Raw genomic sequence first — 20,998 nt, forward strand, 5'->3', positions numbered from 1 at the left:
GTATTCAGTTGTTGAAGGTTTATGTCAGATGTTGAAGGTTATAAATGTTTTCTCTTAGCTGTTGAGGGTGTCAGTTGTGATTTTTGTCTGTTTTCTTAAGGTTGTCACCAATTGTTGAAGGTCGTCGTCAGTTGTTGAAGGTAGTCGTCAGTTGTTGAAGGTCGTCGTCAGTCGTTGAAGGTTGTCGTCAGTTGTTGAAGGTTGTCGTCAGTTGTTGAAGGTTGTCATCAGTTGTCGTCAGTTGTTGAAGGTTGCCGTCCGTTGTTGAAAGTTGTCGTCAGTTGTTGAAGGTTGTCGTCAGTTGTTAAAGGTTGTCGTCAGTTGTTGAAGGTTGTCGTCAGTTGTTAAAGGTTGTCGTCAGTTGTTAAAGGTTGTCGTCAGTTGTTGAAGGTTGTCATCAGTTGTCGTCAGTTGTTGAAGGTTGTCGTCAGTTGTTGAAGGTTGTCATCAGTTGTCGTCAGTTGTTGAAGGTTGCCGTCCGTTGTTGAAAGTTGTCGTCAGTTGTTGAAGGTTGTCGTCAGTTGTTAAAGGTTGTCGTCAGTTGTTGAAGGTTGTCGTCAGTTGTTAAAGGTTGTCGTCAGTTGTTAAAGGTTGTCGTCAGTTGTTGAAGGTTGTCATCAGTTGTCGTCAGTTGTTGAAGGTCGTCGTCAGTCGTTGAAGGTTGTCGTCAGTTGTTGAAGGTTGTCGTCAGTTGTTGAAGGTTGTCATCAGTTGTCGTCAGTTGTTGAAGGTTGCCGTCCGTTGTTGAAAGTTGTCGTCAGTTGTTGAAGGTTGTCGTCAGTTGTTAAAGGTTGTCGTCAGTTGTTGAAGGTTGTCGTCAGTTGTTAAAGGTTGTCGTCAGTTGTTAAAGGTTGTCGTCCGTTGTTGAAAGTTGTCGTCAGTTGTTGAAGGTTGTCGTCAGTTGTTAAAGGTTGTCGTCAGTTGTTGAAGGTTGTCGTCAGTTGTTAAAGGTTGTCGTCAGTTGTTAAAGGTTGCCGTCCGTTGTTGAAAGTTACCGTCAGTTGTTGAAGGTTGTCGTCAGTTGTTGAAGGTTGTCGTCAGTTGTTAAAGGTTGTCGTCAGTTGTTGAAGGTTGTCGTCAGTTGTTGAAGGTCGTCGTCAGTTGTTGAAGGTCGTCGTCAGTCGTTGAAGGTTGTCGTCAGTCGTTGAAGGTTGTCGTCAGTTGTTGAAGGTTGTCGTCAGTTGTTGAAGGTTGTCGTCAGTTGTTGAAGGTTGTCGTCAGTCGTTGAAGGTTGTCGTCAGTTGTTGAAGGTTGTCGTCAGTCGTTGAAGGTTGTCGTCAGTTGTTGAAGGTTGTCGTCAGTTGTTGAAGGTCGTCGTCAGTTGTTGAAGGTTGTCATCAGTCGTTGAAGGTTGTCGTCAGTTGTTGAAGGTTGTCGTCAGTTGTTGAAGGTCGTCGTCAGTTGTTGAAGGTCGTCGTCAGTCGTTGAAGGTTGTCGTCAGTCGTTGAAGGTTGTCGTCAGTTGTTGAAGGTTGTCGTCAGTTGTTGAAGGTCGTCGTCAGTTGTTGAAGGTCGTCGTCAGTTGTTGAAGGTTGTCATCAGTCGTTGAAGGTTGTCGTCAGTTGTTGAAGGTTGTCGTCAGTTGTTGAAGGTTGTCATCAGTTGTCGTCAGTTGTTGAAGGTTGCCGTCCGTTGTTTAAAGTTGTCGTCAGTTGTTGAAGGTTGTCGTCAGTTGTTGAAGGTTGTCGTCAGTTGTTGAAGGTTGTCATCAGTTGTCGTCAGTTGTTGAAGGTTGCCGTCCGTTGTTTAAAGTTGTCGTCAGTTGTTGAAGGTTGTCATCAGTTGTTGAAGGTTGTCGTCAGTTGTTGAAGGTTGTCGTCAGTCGTTGAAGGTTGTCGTCAGTTGTTGAAGGTTGTCGTCAGTTGTTGAAGGTTGTCATCAGTTGTCGTCAGTTGTTGAAGGTTGCCGTCCGTTGTTTAAAGTTGTCGTCAGTTGTTGAAGGTTGTCATCAGTTGTTGAAGGTTGTCGTCAGTTGTTGAAGGTTGTCGTCAGTTGTTGAAGGTTGTCGTGAGTTTTTGAAGGTCGTCGTCAGTTGTTGAAGGTTGTCGTCAGTTGTTGAAAGTTGTCGTCAGTTGTTGAAGGTTGTCGTCAGTTGTTGAAGGTTGTCGTCAGTTGTTGAAAGTTGTCGTCAGTTGTTGAAGGTTGTCGTCAGTTGTTGAAAGTTGTCGTCAGTTGTTGAAGGTTGTTGTCAGTTGTTGAAAGTTGTCGTCAGTTGTTGAAGGTTGTCGTCAGTTGTTGAAGGTTGTCGTCAGTTGTTGAAGGTTGTCATCAGTTGTTGAAGGTTGTCGTCAGTTGTTGAAGGTTGTCGTCAGTTGTTGAAAGTTGTCGTCAGTTGTTGAAGGTTTTTGTCAGTTGTTGAAGGTTTTCGTCAGTTGTTGAAGGTTGTCGTCAGTTGTTGAAGGTCGTCGTCAGTTGTTGAAAGTTGTCGTCAGTTGTTGAAGGTTGTCGTCAGTTGTTGAAGGTCGTCGTCAGTTGTTGAAGGTCGTCGTCAGTTGTTGAAGGTTGTCGTCAGTTGTTGAAGGTCGTCGTCAGTTGTTGAAGGTTTTCGTCAGTTGTTGAAGGTTTTCGTCAGTTGTTGAAGGTTGTCGTCAGTTGTTGAAGGTTGTCGTCAGTTGTTGAAGGTTGTCGTCAGTTGTTGAAGGTCGTCGTCAGTTGTTGAAGGTTTTCGTCAGTTGTTGAAGGTTGTCGTCAGTTGTTGAAGGTCATCGTCAGTTGTTGAAGGTTTTCGTCAGTTGTTGAAGGTTGTCGTCAGTTGTTGAAAGTTGTCGTCAGTTGTTGAAGGTTTTCGTCAGTTGTTGAAGGTTTTCGTCAGTTGTTGAAGGTTGTCGTCAGTTGTTGAAGGTCGTCGTCAGTTGTTGAAAGTTGTCGTCAGTTGTTGAAAGTAGTCGTCAGTTGTTGAAGGTTGTCGTCAGTTGTTGAAGGTCGTCGTCAGTTGTTGAAGGTTGTCGTCAGTTGTTGAAGGTCGTCGTCAGTTGTTGAAGGTTGTCGTCAGTTGTTGAAGGTTGTCGTCAGTTGTTGAAGGTCGTCGTCAGTTGTTGAAGGTCGTCGTCAGTTGTTGAAGGTCGTCGTCAGTTGTTGAAGGTTGTCGTCAGTTGTTGAAGGTTGTCGTCAGTTGTTGAAGGTTGTCGCCAGTTGTTGAAGGTTGTCGTCAGTTGTTGAAGGTTGTCGTCAGTTGTTGAAGGTTGTCGTCAGTTGTTGAAGGTTGTCGTCAGTTGTTGAAGGTTGTCGTCAGTTGTTGAAGGTTGTCGCCAGTTGTTGAAGGTTGTCGTCAGTTGTTGAAGGTTGTCGTCAGTTGTTGAAAGTTGTCGTCAGTTGTTGAAGGTTGTCGTCAGTTGTTGAAGGTCGTTGTCAGTTGTTGAAGGTTGTCGTCAGTTGTTGAAGGTTGTCGTCAGTTGTTGAAGGTCGTCGTCAGTTGTTGAAAGTTGTCATCAGTTGTCGTCAGTTGTTGAAGGTCGTCGTCAGTTGTTGAAGGTTGTCATCAGTTGTCGTCAGTTGTTGAAAGTTGTCGTCAGTTGTTGAAGGTTGTCATCAGTTGTTGAAAGTTGTCGTCAGTTGTTGAAGGTTGTCGTCAGTTGTTGAAAGTTGTCGTCAGTTGTTGAAGGTTGTCGTCAGTTGTTGAAGGTTGTCGTCAGTTGTTGAAGGTTGTCATCAGTTGTTGAAGGTTGTCGTCAGTTGTTGAAGGTTGTCGTCAGTTGTTGAAGGTTTTCGTCAGTTGTTGAAGGTTGTCGTCAGTTGTTGAAGGTGGTCGTCAGTTGTTGAAAGTCGTCGTCAGTTGTTGAAGGTTGTCGTCAGTTGTTGAAGGTCGTCGTCAGTTGTTGAAGGTCGTCGTCAGTTGTTGAAGGTCGTCGTCAGTTGTTGAAGGTCGTCGTCAGTTGTTGAAGGTTTTCGTCAGTTGTTGAAGGTTTTCGTCAGTTGTTGAAGGTTGTCGTCAGTTGTTGAAAGTTGTCGTCAGTTGTTGAAGGTTTTCATCAGTTGTTGAAGGTTTTCATCAGTTGTTGAAGGTTTTCGTCAGTTGTTGAAGGTTGTCGTCAGTTGTTGAAGGTCGTCGTCAGTTGTTGAAGGTTTTCGTCAGTTGTTGAAGGTTGTCGTCAGTTGTTGAAGGTCGTCGTCAGTTGTTGCAGGTTTTCGTCAGTTGTTGAAGGTTGTCGTCAGTTGTTGAAAGTTGTCGTCAGTTGTTGAAGGTTGTCGTCAGTTGTTGAAGGTCGTCGTCAGTTGTTGAAGGTCGTCGTCAGTTGTTGAAAGTTGTCGTCAGTTGTTGAAGGTCGTCGTCAGTTGTTGAAGGTCGTCGTCAGTTGTTGAAGGTTGTCGTCAGTTGTTGAAGGTTGTCGTCAGTTGTTAAAGGTTGTCGTCAGTTGTTGAAGGTTGTCGTCAGTTGTTAAAGGTTGTCGTCAGTTGTTAAAGGTTGTCGTCAGTTGTTGAAGGTTGTCGTCAGTTGTTGAAGGTTGTCGTCAGTTGTTGAAGGTTGCCGTCCGTTGTTGAAAGTTGCCGTCAGTTGTTGAAGGTTGTCGTCAGTTGTTGAAGGTTGCCGTCCGTTGTTGAAAGTTGCCGTCAGTTGTTGAAGGTTGTCGTCAGTTGTTAAAGGTTGTCGTCAGTTGTTGAAGGTTGTCGTCAGTTGTTAAAGGTTTTCGTCAGTTGTTGAAGGTTGTCGTCAGTTGTTGAAGGTCGTCGTCAGTTGTTGAAGGTCGTCGTCAGTCGTTGAAGGTCGTCGTCAGTTGTTGAAGGTCGTCGTCAGTCGTTGAAGGTTGTCGTCAGTCGTTGAAGGTTGTCGTCAGTCGTTGAAGGTTGTCGTCAGTTGTTGAAGGTCGTCGTCAGTTGTTGAAAGTTGTCGTCAGTTGTTGAAGGTTGTCGTCAGTTGTTGAAGGTCGTCGTCAGTTTTTGAAGGTCGTCGTCAGTTGTTGAAGGTCGTCGTCAGTCGTTGAAGGTTGTCGTCAGTCGTTGAAGGTTGTCGTCAGTCGTTGAAGGTTGTCGTCAGTTGTTGAAGGTCGTCGTCAGTTGTTGAAAGTTGTCGTCAGTTGTTGAAGGTTGTCGTCAGTTGTTGAAGGTCGTCGTCAGTTGTTGAAGGTCGTCGTCAGTTGTTGAAGGTCGTCGTCAGTTGTTGAAGGTCGTCGTCAGTTGTTGAAGGTCGTCGTCAGTTGTTGAAGGTCGTCGTCAGTTGTTGAAGGTCGTCGTCAGTTGTTGAAGGTCGTCGTCAGTTGTTGAAGGTCGTCGTCAGTTGTTGAAGGTCGTCGTCAGTTGTTGAAGGTCGTCGTCAGTTGTTGAAGGTCGTCGTCAGTTGTTGAAGGTCGTCGTCAGTTGTTGAAGGTCGTCGTCAGTTGTTGAAGGTCGTTGTCAGTTGTTGAAGGTCGTCGTCAGTTGTTGAAGGTCGTCGTCAGTTGTTGAAGGTCGTCGTCAGTTGTTGAAGGTCGTCGTCAGTTGTTGAAAGTCGTCGTCAGTTGTTGAAGGTCGTCGTCAGTTGTTGAAGGTCGTCGTCAGTTGTTGAAGGTCGTCGTCAGTTGTTAAAGGTCGTCGTCAGTTGTTGAAGGTCGTCGTCAGTTGTTGAAGGTTGTCGTCAGTTGTTGAAGGTCGTCGTCAGTTGTTGAAGGTTGTCGTCAGTTGTTGAAGGTTGTCGTCAGTTGTTGAAGGTCGTCGTCAGTTGTTGAAGGTCGTCGTCAGTTGTTGAAGGTTGTCGTCAGTTGTTGAAGGTCGTCGTCAGTTGTTGAAGGTTGTCGTCAGTTGTTGAAGGTCGTCGTCAGTTGTTGAAGGTCGTCGTCAGTTGTTGAAGGTTGTCGTCAGTTGTTGAAGGTCGTCGTCAGTTGTTGAAGGTTGTCGTCAGTTGTTGAAGGTCGTCGTCAGTTGTTGAAGGTCGTCGTCAGTTGTTGAAGGTCGTCGTCAGTTGTTGAAGGTCGTCGTCAGTTGTTGAAGGTCGTCGTCAGTTGTTGAAGGTTGTCGTCAGTTGTTGAAGGTTGTCGTCAGTTGTTGAAGGTTGTCGTCAGTTGTTGAAAGTTGTCGTCAGTTGTTGAAGGTTGTCGTCAGTTGTTGAAGGTCGTCGTCAGTTGTTGAAGGTCGTCGTCAGTTGTTGAAAGTTGTCGTCAGTTGTTGAAGGTTGTCGTCAGTTGTTGAAGGTCGTCGTCAGTTGTTGAAGGTTGTCGTCAGTTGTTGAAGGTCGTCGTCAGTTGTTGAAGGTCGTCGTCAGTTGTTGAAGGTCGTCGTCAGTTGTTGAAGGTTGTCGTCAGTTGTTGAAAGTTGTCGTCAGTTGTTGTAGGTCGTCGTCAGTTGTTGAAGGTCGTCGTCAGTTGTTGAAGGTCGTCGTCAGTTGTTGAAGGTCGTCGTCAGTTGTTGAAGGTCGTCGTCAGTTGTTGAAGGTTGTCGTCAGTTGTTGAAGGTCGTCGTCAGTTGTTGAAGGTCGTCGTCAGTTGTTGAAGGTCGTCGTCAGTTGTTGAAGGTTGTCGTCAGTTGTTGAAGGTCGTCGTCAGTTGTTGAAGGTCGTCGTCAGTTGTTGAAGGTCGTCGTCAGTTGTTGAAGGTTGTCGTCAGTTGTTGAAGGTCGTCGTCAGTTGTTGAAGGTCGTCGTCAGTTGTTGAAGGTCGTCGTCAGTTGTTGAAGGTCGTCGTCAGTTGTTGAAGGTCGTCGTCAGTTGTTGAAGGTCGTCGTCAGTTGTTGAAGGTCGTCGTCAGTTGTTGAAGGTCGTCGTCAGTTGTTGAAAGTTGTCGTCAGTTGTTGAAGGTTGTCGTCAGTTGTTGAAGGTTGTCGTCAGTTGTTGAAGGTTGTCATCAGTTGTTGAAGGTTGTCGTCAGTTGTTGAAGGTTGTCGTCAGTTGTTGAAGGTTGTCGTCAGTTGTTGAAGGTCGTCGTCAGTTGTTGAAGGTTGTCGTCAGTTGTTGAAAGTTGTCGTCAGTTGTTGAAGGTTGTCGTCAGTTGTTGAAGGTTGTCGTCAGTTGTTGAAAGTTGTCGTCAGTTGTCGTCAGTTGTCGTCAGTTGTCGTCAGTTCTTCTCTCACCTTAGCTCCTCCAGAACCACAGTGTTGTCATAGGGGCCGACCACAAGCTCCCCAAGGTCAATGTCGTGTCCAGTGGGTTGAAAGGTCACCTTGTAGCCTCTAACGTTTCCCGGTGCAGGATCCCAAGAGACCCTGAAACTGGTCTTTGTGGGCTCAGAGGTGTGAAGGTTTCTGGGAGCTTTGTAGGGCGACACTGGAGTAGAAGACGAGAACGTCAGTACAGACACGACAACAATACGTGTGTGTGTGAGTCTGTATATGTGTGAGTCTGTATATGTGTGTGTCTGTGTGTGAGTCTGCATATGTGTGTGTTTGTGTGTGAGTCTGTATATGTGTGTGTTTGTGTGTGAGTCTGTATATGTGTGTGTTTGTGTGTGAGTCTGTATATGTGTGTGTTTGTGTGTGAGTCTGTATATGTGTGAGTCTGTATATGTGTGTGTCTGTGTGTGAGTCTGCATATGTGTGTGTTTGTGTGTGAGTCTGTATATGTGTGTGTTTGTGTGTGAGTCTGCATATGTGTGTGTCTGTGTGTGAGTCTGTATATGTGTGTGTCTGTGTGTGAGTCTGCATATGTGTGTGTTTGTGTGTGAGTCTGTATATGTGTGTGTCTGTGTGTGAGTCTGTATATGTGTGTGTTTGTGTGTGAGTCTGTATATGTGTGTGTCTGTGTGTGAGTCTGTATATGTGTGTGTTTGTGTGTGAGTCTGTATATGTGTGTGTCTGTGTGTGAGTCTGTATATGTGTGTGTCTGTGTGTGAGTCTGCATATGTGTGTGTTTGTGTGTGAGTCTGTATATGTGTGTGTCTGTGTGTGAGTCTGCATATGTGTGTGTTTGTGTGTGAGTCTGCATATGTGTGTGTTTGTGTGTGAGTCTGTATATGTGTGTGTCTGTGTGTGAGTCTGCATATGTGTGTGTTTGTGTGTGAGTCTGCATATGTGTGTTTGTGTGTGAGTCTGTATATGTGTGTGTTTGTATGTGAGTCTGCATATGTGTGTTTGTGTGTGAGTCTGTATATGTGTGTGTTTGTATGTGAGTCTGCATATGTGTGTGTTTGTGTGTGAGTCTGCATATATGTGTGTTTGTGTGTGAGTCTGCATATGTGTGTGTTTGTGTGTGAGTCTGTATATGTGTGTGTCTGTGTGTGAGTCTGTATATGTGTGTGTTTGTGTGTGAGTCTGTGTATGTGTGTGTCTGTGTGTGAGTCTGTATATGTGTGTGTTTGTGTGTGAGTCTGTATATGTGTGTGTTTGTGTGTGAGTCTGTGTATGTGTGTGTCTGTGTGTGAGTCTGTATATGTGTGTGTTTGTGTGTGAGTCTGTATATGTGTGTGTTTGTGTGTGAGTCTGTATATGTGTGTGTTTGTGTGTGAGTCTGTATATGTGTGTGTTTGTGTGTGAGTCTGTGTATGTGTGTGTCTGTGTGTGAGTCTGCGTATGTGTGTGTTTGTGTGTGAGTCTGCGTATGTGTGTGTTTGTGTGTGAGTCTGTATATGTTTGTGTTTGTGTGTGAGTCTGCATATGTGTGTGTTTGTGTGTGAGTCTGCGTATGTGTGAGTTTGCGTATGTGTGTGTTTGTGTGTGAGTCTGTATATGTGTGTGTTTGTGTGTGAGTCTGCGTATGTGTGAGTTTGCGTATGTGTGTGTTTGTGTGTGAGTCTGTATATGTGTGTGTCTGTGTGTGAGTCTGTATATGTGTGTGTCTGTGTGTGAGTCTGCGTATGTGTGAGTTTGCGTATGTGTGTGTTTGTGTGTGAGTCTGTATATGTGTGTGTTTGTGTGTGAGTCTGGATATGTGTGTGTTTGTGTGTGAGTCTGCATATGTGTGTGTTTGTGTGTGAGTCTGTATATGTGTGTGTCTGTGTGTGAGTCTGTATATGTGTGTGTCTGTGTGTGTGTGTGTTTGTGTGTGAGTCTGTATTTGTGTGTTTGTATGTGAGTCTGTATATGTGTGTGTTTGTGTGAGTCTGGATATGTGTGTGTTTGTGTGTGAGTCTGTGTATGTGTGTGTCTGTGTGTGTGTGTGTTTGTGTGTGAGTCTGTATTTGTGTGTTTGTATGTGAGTCTGTATATGTGTGTGTTTGTGTGTGAGTCTGCATATGTGTGTGTTTGTGTGTGAGTCTGTATATGTGTGTGTTTGTGTGTGAGTCTGCATATGTGTGTGTTTGTGTGTGAGTCTGCATATGTGTGTGTCTGTGTGTGAGTCTGCATATGTGTGTGTTTGTGTGTGAGTCTGCATATGTGTGTGTTTGTGTGTAAGTCTGCATATGTGTGTGTCTGTGTGTGAGTCTGTATATGTGTGTGTTTGTGTGTGAGTCTGTATATGTGTGTGTTTGTGTGTGAGTCTGGATATGTGTGTGTTTGTCGGTAACAGGTGAGTCTGCTTCTGATCTAGACCAGGTGTTCCAGCAGAAATGTGGGTATGTTTATCATGGAGCTAACCTGCTAACATGCTAACGTGCTAACCTGCTAACGTGCTAACGTGCTAATCTGCTAACCTGCTAACATGCTAACGTGCTAACCTGCTAACGTGCTAATCTGCTAACATGCTAACCTGCTAATCTGCTAACATGCTAACGTGCTAACGGTGCGACGACATCAAGTGTGCATTGATCCAGTCAATCAATGTCTGACATGTGTCCGTCATCCTACAGGTTACCGACGGACACGTGTGACCTTGAGTGAAATGACCTTGACTGAAGAACTGCGTCACTGAGGCGGCGCTGGTTCCTAGTGCGGGTGTGTGTGGAGGGCCGGGGGGCCGAGGACGTACGTGTGGTTCCTACTCCTTGCCTTGCTTTTCCTTCCCCGCGCTTGTGTATGGGCTGGACGGTGACGTGGTAGGAGGTGGTGGCCTTCAGCCGCTTGAGGACGGTGGAGGTCATGCTCGCGGGGACCTTCAGCGCCGCCTCTCTGCCGCCCCCGCGCGGCACGTACCTCAGGCGGTAGTGCAGGACTCTGCCCGGCGCTGGCGCCCAGGTCACCCTCATGGAACGTTCCGTCTCCTCGGACACTCGCAGGCGCCGACCTTCAGGAGAGACTGCGGAGCAAACCACCGTCAGACCACCTTCTAGGTCCTCCACGCGTGGTACTCACCCTCCGTGGTCTCCTGCCCCGTCAGTGGAGGGCTGCTCGTGTGACCGGAGGTGGAGACCACCGAGACCACGTACAGTGTCTCAGCCCTGAGACCCTCCAGGAGCGTTGAGGTCTGGTCTCCAGGCACCGGCTTCTCTCCAGCTTCAGTGGAGTAGAGCGACTTCCAGCGGACCTGGTACTCCTTCACAGGACCTGGAGCTGCTGTCCAGGAGGCCACGAAGCTGCTGTGAGTGACATTGCTGGTCACCAGGTGTTGAGGACCTGCAGCTGGACACACATGTCACAGGATCATCAGCAGGGATCTCGTGTCCAAGACCTGGTTTGATGGTTTTGTCTTCGGGGAGAAAAAGTCATCAATGGACGCATGGAAATGATTCTTCTGAAATGGAAACTAGGAGGTGGAGCTTCCTGACTGATGAAGATGATGATGATGATGATGATGAAGATGATGAAGATGATGAAGAGATCATCTTCATCATCATTATCTTCATCATCGTCATCATCGTCATCCTTATCATCATCATCTTCGTCATCTTCATCATCTTCATCATCTTCTTTTTCTTCATCTTCATCTTCCTCATCATCATCATCATCATTTCTTCATCTTCATCATCATCTTCATTATCATCTTGATCATCATCTTCCTCATCTTCATCATCATCTTCATCATTTCTTCATCTTCATCATCATCTTCATTATCATCTTCATCATCATCTTCCTCATCTTCATCATCATCTTCATCATTTCTTCATCTTCATCATCATCTTCATTATCATCTTCATCATCATCTTCCTCATCTTCATCATCATCTTCATCATTTATTCATCTTCATCATCATCTTCATCATCATCTTCATCATCATCATCTTCATCATCTTCTTCATCATCATCTTCATCATCTTCATCATCATCTTCATCATCTTCTTCCTCATCTTCATCATCATCATCATCTTCAGCATTTCTTCATCTTCATCATCATCATCATCCTCATCTTCCTCATCATCTTCATCATCTTCATTATCATCTTCATCATCATCATCATCTTCCTCATCATCTTCCTCATCTTCATCATTTCTTCATCTTCATCATCATCTTCATCATCATCATCTTCATCATCTTCTTCATCATCATCTTCATCATCTTCATCATCTTCATCATCATCTTCATCATCTTCTTCCTCATCATCTTCTTCTTCATCATCTTCATCATCTTCATCATCTTCTTCCTCATCATCTTCTTCTTCATCATCTTCATCATCTTCTTCCTCATCATCTTCTTCATCATCATCTTCATCATCTTCATCATCTTCTTCCTCATCATCTTCTTCCTCATCATCTTCTTCTTCATCATCATCTTCATCATCTTCATCATCTTCTTCCTCATCATCTTCTTCTTCATCATCATCTTCATCTTCTTCATCATCTTCATCCTCATCATCTTCTTCGTCATCTTCATCATCATCATCATCATCTTCATCATTTCTTCATCTTCATCTTCATCATCATCTTCATCTTCATCTTCATCTTCATCTTCATCATCATCATCATCATCTTCATCATTTCTTCATCTTCATCTTCATCATCATCTTCATCCTCATCTTCATCCTCATCATCATCTTCATCATCTTCATCATCTTCATCATTTCTTCATCTTCATCTTCATCATCATCTTCATCATCTTCATCCTCATCATCATCTTCATCATCTTCATCTTCATCATCATCTTCATCATCTTCATCTTCATCACATGAGTTCGAAGTCAAACTACATTTAAAATGTCACAACAATAACTCCCATGATGCATCCTGGCGTCTGGTGTATGTTCTCCTGCTGCACTCGGATCAGAACCAGGACTTTGGACCTCAGAAGCGCGAGTCAGTGACAGGTGTGACCTCCTGCTCTCACCTGGCTGGGTGGTGCCATACACCTGCAGCGCTCCACCGGCTCCGGACCCGTACAGCGGCGTGACGCTGACCCGGTACCTGGTCTGAGGTCCGAGCTGACCCAGAACCAGATCCGTCTCCGTCGTCTCCATGACGACGGGCTGGTCCTCCGCTCGCCCGTAGCTCACCTGGTAGCGCAGGACGTTCCCGGGAGCCGGTTGCCATGACACCCGGAAACTGTCAGTCGTCCCGTCGGAGACCCTCAGGTCTCGGACCGCACCCGGTTCTGGGACAGACCCGGATCAGAACATGGACCTTCTAGGAGTGCGACCGGTGATCACCTGCTGACGTGGTCTGGAAGCCGGTCACCGGCAGACTGTCGCCTTTCTGGTACTGAGCCTGGACCTGGACCTGGTACCGGGTGAGGGGGGTGAGGTGAGGGAGGACCGCGGTCCGAGTGTCCCCCGGGACGGACGTGGACACCAGGTGGTCCTGCACGTGGTCAGCGGGCTTGAACTGGACCACAAACGACTCCACGTCGGACGAGTCCGTCGCCCACGAGACCCTGAGGCTCCTGGAGTCCACCTCAGGGAAGACCAGGTCCCGAGGCGGAGTCAGTCCTGGAGGGACAGAAGACACCCTTGAGACTCTGAGACCACACACATCTGTATACACACATCTGTATACACACATCTGTATACACACATCTGTATACACACCTACACACATCTGTATACACACATCTGTATACACACATCTGTATACACACCTACACACATCTGTATACACACATCTGTATACACACATCTTTATACACACATCTGTATACACACATCTGTATACACACATCTGTATACACACATCTGTATACACACATCTGTATACACACATCTGTATACACACATCTGTATACACACCTACACACATCTGTATACACACATCTGTATACACATCTGTATACACACATCTGTATACACACATCTGTATACACACATCTTTATACACACATCTGTTTACACACATCTGTATACACACATCTGTATACACACCTACACACATCTGTATACACACATCTGTATACACACATCTGTATACACACATCTGTATACACACATCTGTATACACACCTACACACATCTGTATACACACATCTGTATACACACATCTGTATACACACCTACACACATCTCTATACACACATCTGTATACACACATCTGTACACACACATCTGTATACACACATCTGTATACACACATCTGTATACACACATCTGTATACACACATCTGTATACACACATCTGTATACACACCTACACACATCTGTATACACACATCTGTATACACACATCTGTATACACACATCTGTATACACACCTACACACATCTGTATACACACATCTGTATACACACCTACACACATCTGTATACACACATCTGTATACACACATCTGTATACACACCTACACACATCTGTATACACACATCTGTATACACACATCTGTATACACACCTACACACATCTGTATACACACATCTGTATACACACATCTGTATACACACCTACACACATCTGTATACACACATCTGTATACACACCTACACACATCTGTATACACACATCTGTATACACACCTACACACATCTTTATACACACATCTGTATACACACCTACACACATCTGTATACACACATCTGTATACACACATCTGTATACACACCTACACACATCTTTATACACACATCTTTATACACACCTACACACATCTGTATACACACATCTGTATACACACCTACACACATCTTTATACACACATCTGTATACACACATCTGTATACACACCTACACACATCTTTATACACACATCTGTATACACACATCTGTATACACACCTACACACACATCTTTATACACACCTACACACATCTTTATACACACATCTGTATACACACATCTTTATACACACCTACACACATCTGTATACACACCTACACACACATCTGTATACACACATCTGTATACACACATCTGTATACACACCTACACACACATCTTTATACACACCTACACACATCTGTTTACACACATCTTTATACACACCTACACACACATCTGTACACACACATCTTTATACACACCTACACACACATCTGTATACACACATCTGTATACACACATCTGTATACACACATCTGTATACACACATCTGTATACACACCTACACACATCTTTATACACACCTACACACATCTGTATACACACATCTGTATACACACCTACACACATCTTTATACACACCTACACACATCTGTATACACACCTACACACATCTTTATACACACCTACACACATCTGTATACACACATCTGTATACACACATCTGTATACACACCTACACACATCTTTATACACACCTACACACATCTGTATACACACCTACACACATCTGTATACACACCTACACACATCTTTATACACACCTACACACATCTGTATACACACCTACACACATCTTTATACACACCTACACACATCTGTATACACACATCTGTATACACACCTACACACATCTTTATACACACCTACACACATCTGTATACACACCTACACACATCTGTATACACACATCTGTATACACACCTACACACATCTGTATACACACATCTGTATACACACCTACACACATCTTTATACACACCTACACACATCTGTATACACACATCTTTATACACACATCTTTATACACACCTACACACATCTTTATACACACCTACACACATCTGTATACACACATCTTTATACACACCTACACACATCTTTATACACACCTACACACATCTGTATACACACATCTTTATACACACCTACACACATCTTTATACACACCTACACACATCTGTATACACACATCTTTATACACACCTACACACATCTTTATACACACCTACACACATCTGTATACACACATCTTTATACCCACATCTTTATACACACATCTTTATACACACATCTTTATACACACCTACACACACATCTGTATACACACATCTTTATACACACCTAAACACATCTTTATACACACCTACACACACATCTGTATACACACATCTTTATACACACATCTGTATACACACATCTTTATACACACCTACACACACATCTTTATACACACATCTTTATACACACCTACACACATCTTTATACACACCTACACACATCTGTATACACACCTACACACATCTGTATACACACATCTTTATACACACCTACACACACATCTTTATACACACCTACACACATCTTTATACACACCTACACACACATCTTTATACACACCTACACACACATCTTTATACACACCTACACACACATCTTTATACACACCTACACACATCTTTATACACACCTACACACATCTGTATACACACATCTGTATACACACCTACACACATCTGTATACACACCTACACACATCTGTATACACACCTACATACATCTGTATACACACATCTGTATACACACATCTGTATACACACATCTGTATACACACATCTGTATACACACATCTGTATACACACCTACACACATCTTTATACACACCTACACACATCTGTATACACACATCTTTATACACACATCTTTATACACACATCTTTATACACACCTACACACATCTTTATACACACCTACACACATCTGTATACACACATCTTTATACACACCTACACACATCTTTATACACACCTACACACATCTGTATACACACATCTTTATACACACCTACACACATCTTTATACACACCTACACACATCTGTATACACACATCTTTATACACACATCTTTATACACACATCTTTATACACACCTACACACATCTTTATACACACCTACACACATCTGTATACACACATCTTTATACCCACATCTTTATACCCACATCTTTATACACACATCTTTATACACACATCTTTATACACACCTACACACACATCTGTATACACACATCTTTATACACACCTAAACACATCTTTATACACACATCTTTATACACACATCTGTATACACACATCTTTATACACACATCTGTATACACACATCTGTATACACACATCTTTATACACACCTACACACATCTTTATACACACCTACACACACATCTTTATACACACATCTTTATACACACCTACACACATCTTTATACACACCTACACACATCTGTATACACACATCTTTATACACACCTACACACATCTTTATACACACCTACACACACATCTTTATACACACCTACACACACATCTTTATACACACCTACACACACATCTGTATACACACATCTTTATACACACACATCTTTATACACACATCTTTATACACACCTACACACACATCTGTATACACACCTACACACACATCTTTATACACACACATCTTTATACACACACATCTTTATACACACACATCTTTATACACACCTACACACACATCTTTATACACACCTACACACATCTTTATACACACCTACACACACATCTTTATACACACCTACACACACATCTTTATACACACCTACACACACATCTGTATACACACCTACACACACATCTTTATACACACATCTTTATACACACACATCTTTATACACACACATCTTTATACACACATCTTTATACACACCTACACACACATCTGTATACACACCTACACACACATCTTTATACACACACATCTTTATACACACACATCTTTATACACACACATCTTTATACACACCTACACACATCTTTATACACACCTACACACATCTTTATACACACCTACACACATCTTTATACACACCTACACACATCTTTATACACACATCTTTATACACACCTACACACACATCTGTATACACACATCTGTATACACACCTACACACACATCTTTATACACACATCTGTATACACACCTACACACACATCTTTATACACACATCTTTATACACACCTACACACACATCTTTATACACACATCTTTATACACACCCACACACACATCTTTATACACACATCTTTATACACACCTACACACACATCTTTATACACACATCTGTATACACACCTACACACACATCTTTATACACACATCTTTATACACACCTACACACACATCTTTATACACACACATCTTTATACACACCTACACACACATCTTTATACACACCTACACACACATCTTTATACACACCTACACACACATCTTTATACACACCTACACACACATCTGTATACACACCTACACACACATCTTTATACACACATCTTTATACACACACATCTTTATACACACACATCTTTATACACACATCTTTATACACACCTACACACACATCTGTATACACACCTACACACACATCTTTATACACACATCTTTATACACACACATCTTTATACACACACATCTTTATACACACACATCTTTATACACACACATCTTTATACACACATCTTTATACACACCTACACACATCTTTATACACACCTACACACACTCGCACCTACACACACGTCTTTATACACACCTACACACACTCGCACCTACACACACATCTTTCATACACACATCTTTATACACACACATCTTTATACACACCTACACACATCTTTATACACATCTACACACATCTTTATACACACCTACACACACTCGCACCTACACACACGTCTTTATACACACCTACACACACATCTTTCATACACACATCTTTATACACACACATCTTTATACACACCTACACACACTCGCACCTACACACACATCTTTTATACACACACATCTTTATACACACCTACACACACTCGCACCTACACACACATCTTTTATACACACACGTCTTTATACACACCTACACACACTCGCACCTACACACACATCTTTTATACACACACATCTTTATACACACCTACACACATCTTTATACACACCTACACACATCTTTATACACACCTACACACATCTTTATACACACCTACACACATCTTTATACACACCTACACACACATCTGTATACACACATCTGTATACACACCTACACACACATCTTTATACACACATCTGTATACACACCTACACACACATCTTTATACACACATCTTTATACACACCTACACACACATCTTTATACACACATCTTTATACACACCCACACACACATCTTTATACACACATCTTTATACACACCTACACACATCTTTATACACACCTACACACATCTTTATACACACATCTTTATACACACCTACACACACATCTTTATACACACATCTGTATACACACCTACACACACATCTTTATACACACATCTTTATACACACCTACACACACATCTTTATACACACACATCTTTATACACACCTACACACACATCTTTATACACACCTACACACACATCTTTATACACACCTACACACACATCTTTATACACACCTACACACACATCTTTATACACACCTACACACACCTACACACACATCTGTATACACACCTACACACACATCTTTATACACACATCTTTATACACACACATCTTTATACACACATCTTTATACACACCTACACACACATCTGTATACACACCTACACACACATCTTTATACACACATCTTTATACACACACATCTTTATACACACACATCTTTATACACACATCTTTATACACACCTACACACATCTTTATACACACCTACACACACTCGCACCTACACACACGTCTTTATACACACCTACACACACTCGCACCTACACACACATCTTTCATACACACATCTTTATACACACACATCTTTATACACACCTACACACATCTTTATACACATCTACACACATCTTTATACACACCTACACACACTCGCACCTACACACACGTCTTTATACACACCTACACACACATCTTTCATACACACATCTTTATACACACACATCTTTATACACACCTACACACACTCGCACCTACACACACATCTTTTATACACACACATCTTTATACACACCTACACACACTCGCACCTACACACACATCTTTTATACACACACGTCTTTATACACACCTACACACACTCGCACCTACACACACATCTTTTATACACACACATCTTTATACACACCTACACACACTCGCACCTACACACATCTTTATACACACATCTTTATACACACATACACACACATCTTTATACACACATCTGTATACACACCTACACACACATCTTTATACACACATCTTTATACACACCTACACACACATCTTTATACACACCTACACACACATCTTTATACACACACATCTTTATACACACCTACACACACATCTTTATACACACCTACACACACATCTTTATACACACCTACACACACATCTTTATACACACCTACACACACCTACACACACATCTGTATACACACCTACACACACATCTTTATACACACATCTTTATACACACACATCTTTATACACACATCTTTATACACACCTACACACACATCTTTATACACACACATCTTTATACACACACATCTTTATACACACACATCTTTATACACACATCTTTATACACACATCTTTATACACACCTACACACATCTTTATACACACCTACACACACTCGCACCTACACACACGTCTTTATACACACCTACACACACTCGCACCTACACACACATCTTTCATACACACATCTTTATACACACACATCTTTATACACACCTACACACATCTTTATACACATCTACACACATCTTTATACACACCTACACACACTCGCACCTACACACACGTCTTTATACACACCTACACACACATCTTTCATACACACATCTTTATACACACACATCTTTATACACACCTACACACACTCGCACCTACACACACATCTTTTATACACACACATCTTTATACACACCTACACACACTCGCACCTACACACACATCTTTTATACACACACGTCTTTATACACACCTACACACACTCGCACCTACACACACATCTTTTATACACACACAAATACACTTTGTGTATTTCTCCTCTAAACACACCTGGCTCAGCAGTAAACACACTCGGCTACACAAACGTTCAGGTCTGACTTCCCCACATAAACACACACACACACACACACACACACACGCTCACACAAGGCTGCAGTGAACTGAGGTGACCTTTGACCTTCTAAGGTCTTCGTCCATCTGAGGATCAGTGAACTGAGCTTTAAAGTGTGTATGTGTTAGTGTGCGTGTGTGTTAAAGTGTGTATGTGCGTGTGTGTTAAATCAACAGTCTCCACCTCCAAGGGACTCGTTGTATAAACAAAGGCTGATTACTCATCAGGTAAGAATTGTTTGGATCATCTGGACTCACGTCTGCGGTTGATGACCAGGAGCTCCTGCTCAATCCTCAGGCAGATGGACTGGGTCAGTTCCGAGGAGATCTTCTGGAAGGCGTCGAAGTCCTCCACGGTGAACACGTGGGTGTCCGCGGGCGTGTTGGCGATGGCCTCCAGCTCGGACCGCACCGCGTCCTTCACGCCCACTGCAAAGATCTCCACATCCGCTCGCCTCAGTTGAGTGGCCGGACCCTGGAAGGCGTCGGAGGACTTCCCGTCTGTGATGAGGATGGTGACCCGTGGCACGTGGTCCCGGGCGCCGCGGCCGGCTTGAAAGATCTTCTCCCTCACATAGGTCATGGCCCGGCCCGTGTTGGTGGAGCCACCGCGATAGGGGAAGGACCGGACCGCCTTGACGACGGCCTGCAGGTCATGGTGGGTGTCCAAGTAGAACTCTGTGTGGGGGTCCCGGCTGTACTGTACCAGACTGATCTGGACCTTGTCTGACCCGATGTCGAAGGTGTTGACCAGAACCTCTAGGAATGCTCGGACCTTGGCAAAGTTGGCCAGTCCAATGCTGTAAGACCCGTCCACCAGCAGGACCACGTCAGCTTGCACGTCCACACCGAGAGAACATTCTGGGGAGCACCAGGGTCAAGGTCAGGTCGGGTGACGGGAGGACGGGCAGATGAAG

General features: G+C 43.3%; 1 protein-coding gene across 2 annotated transcripts in view; it reads right to left on the reverse strand.

Moving 5' to 3' along the window:
- The window catches only part of LOC148066920 (collagen alpha-1(XII) chain-like), a 69,224-nt gene that overhangs the window by 37,556 nt on the left and 10,670 nt on the right, over positions 1–20,998 (reverse strand). For both annotated transcript variants that reach the window (XM_087806520.1, XM_087806519.1), the window contains 6 exons: positions 20,340–20,942; positions 12,289–12,567; positions 11,970–12,233; positions 10,067–10,333; positions 9,744–10,010; positions 6,974–7,166 (listed from right to left, as the gene is read on the reverse strand). In XM_087806520.1, the coding sequence (XP_087662646.1) occupies positions 6,974–7,166; positions 9,744–10,010; positions 10,067–10,333; positions 11,970–12,233; positions 12,289–12,567; positions 20,340–20,942 (1,873 nt within the window). The remainder of the gene's footprint in view (positions 1–6,973; positions 7,167–9,743; positions 10,011–10,066; positions 10,334–11,969; positions 12,234–12,288; positions 12,568–20,339; positions 20,943–20,998) is intronic.

The sequence above is a fragment of the Callionymus lyra genome, chromosome 13 (assembly GCF_982586985.1).
Source record: "Callionymus lyra chromosome 13, fCalLyr1.hap1.1, whole genome shotgun sequence".
Lineage (NCBI taxonomy): Eukaryota > Metazoa > Chordata > Actinopteri > Syngnathiformes > Callionymidae > Callionymus > Callionymus lyra.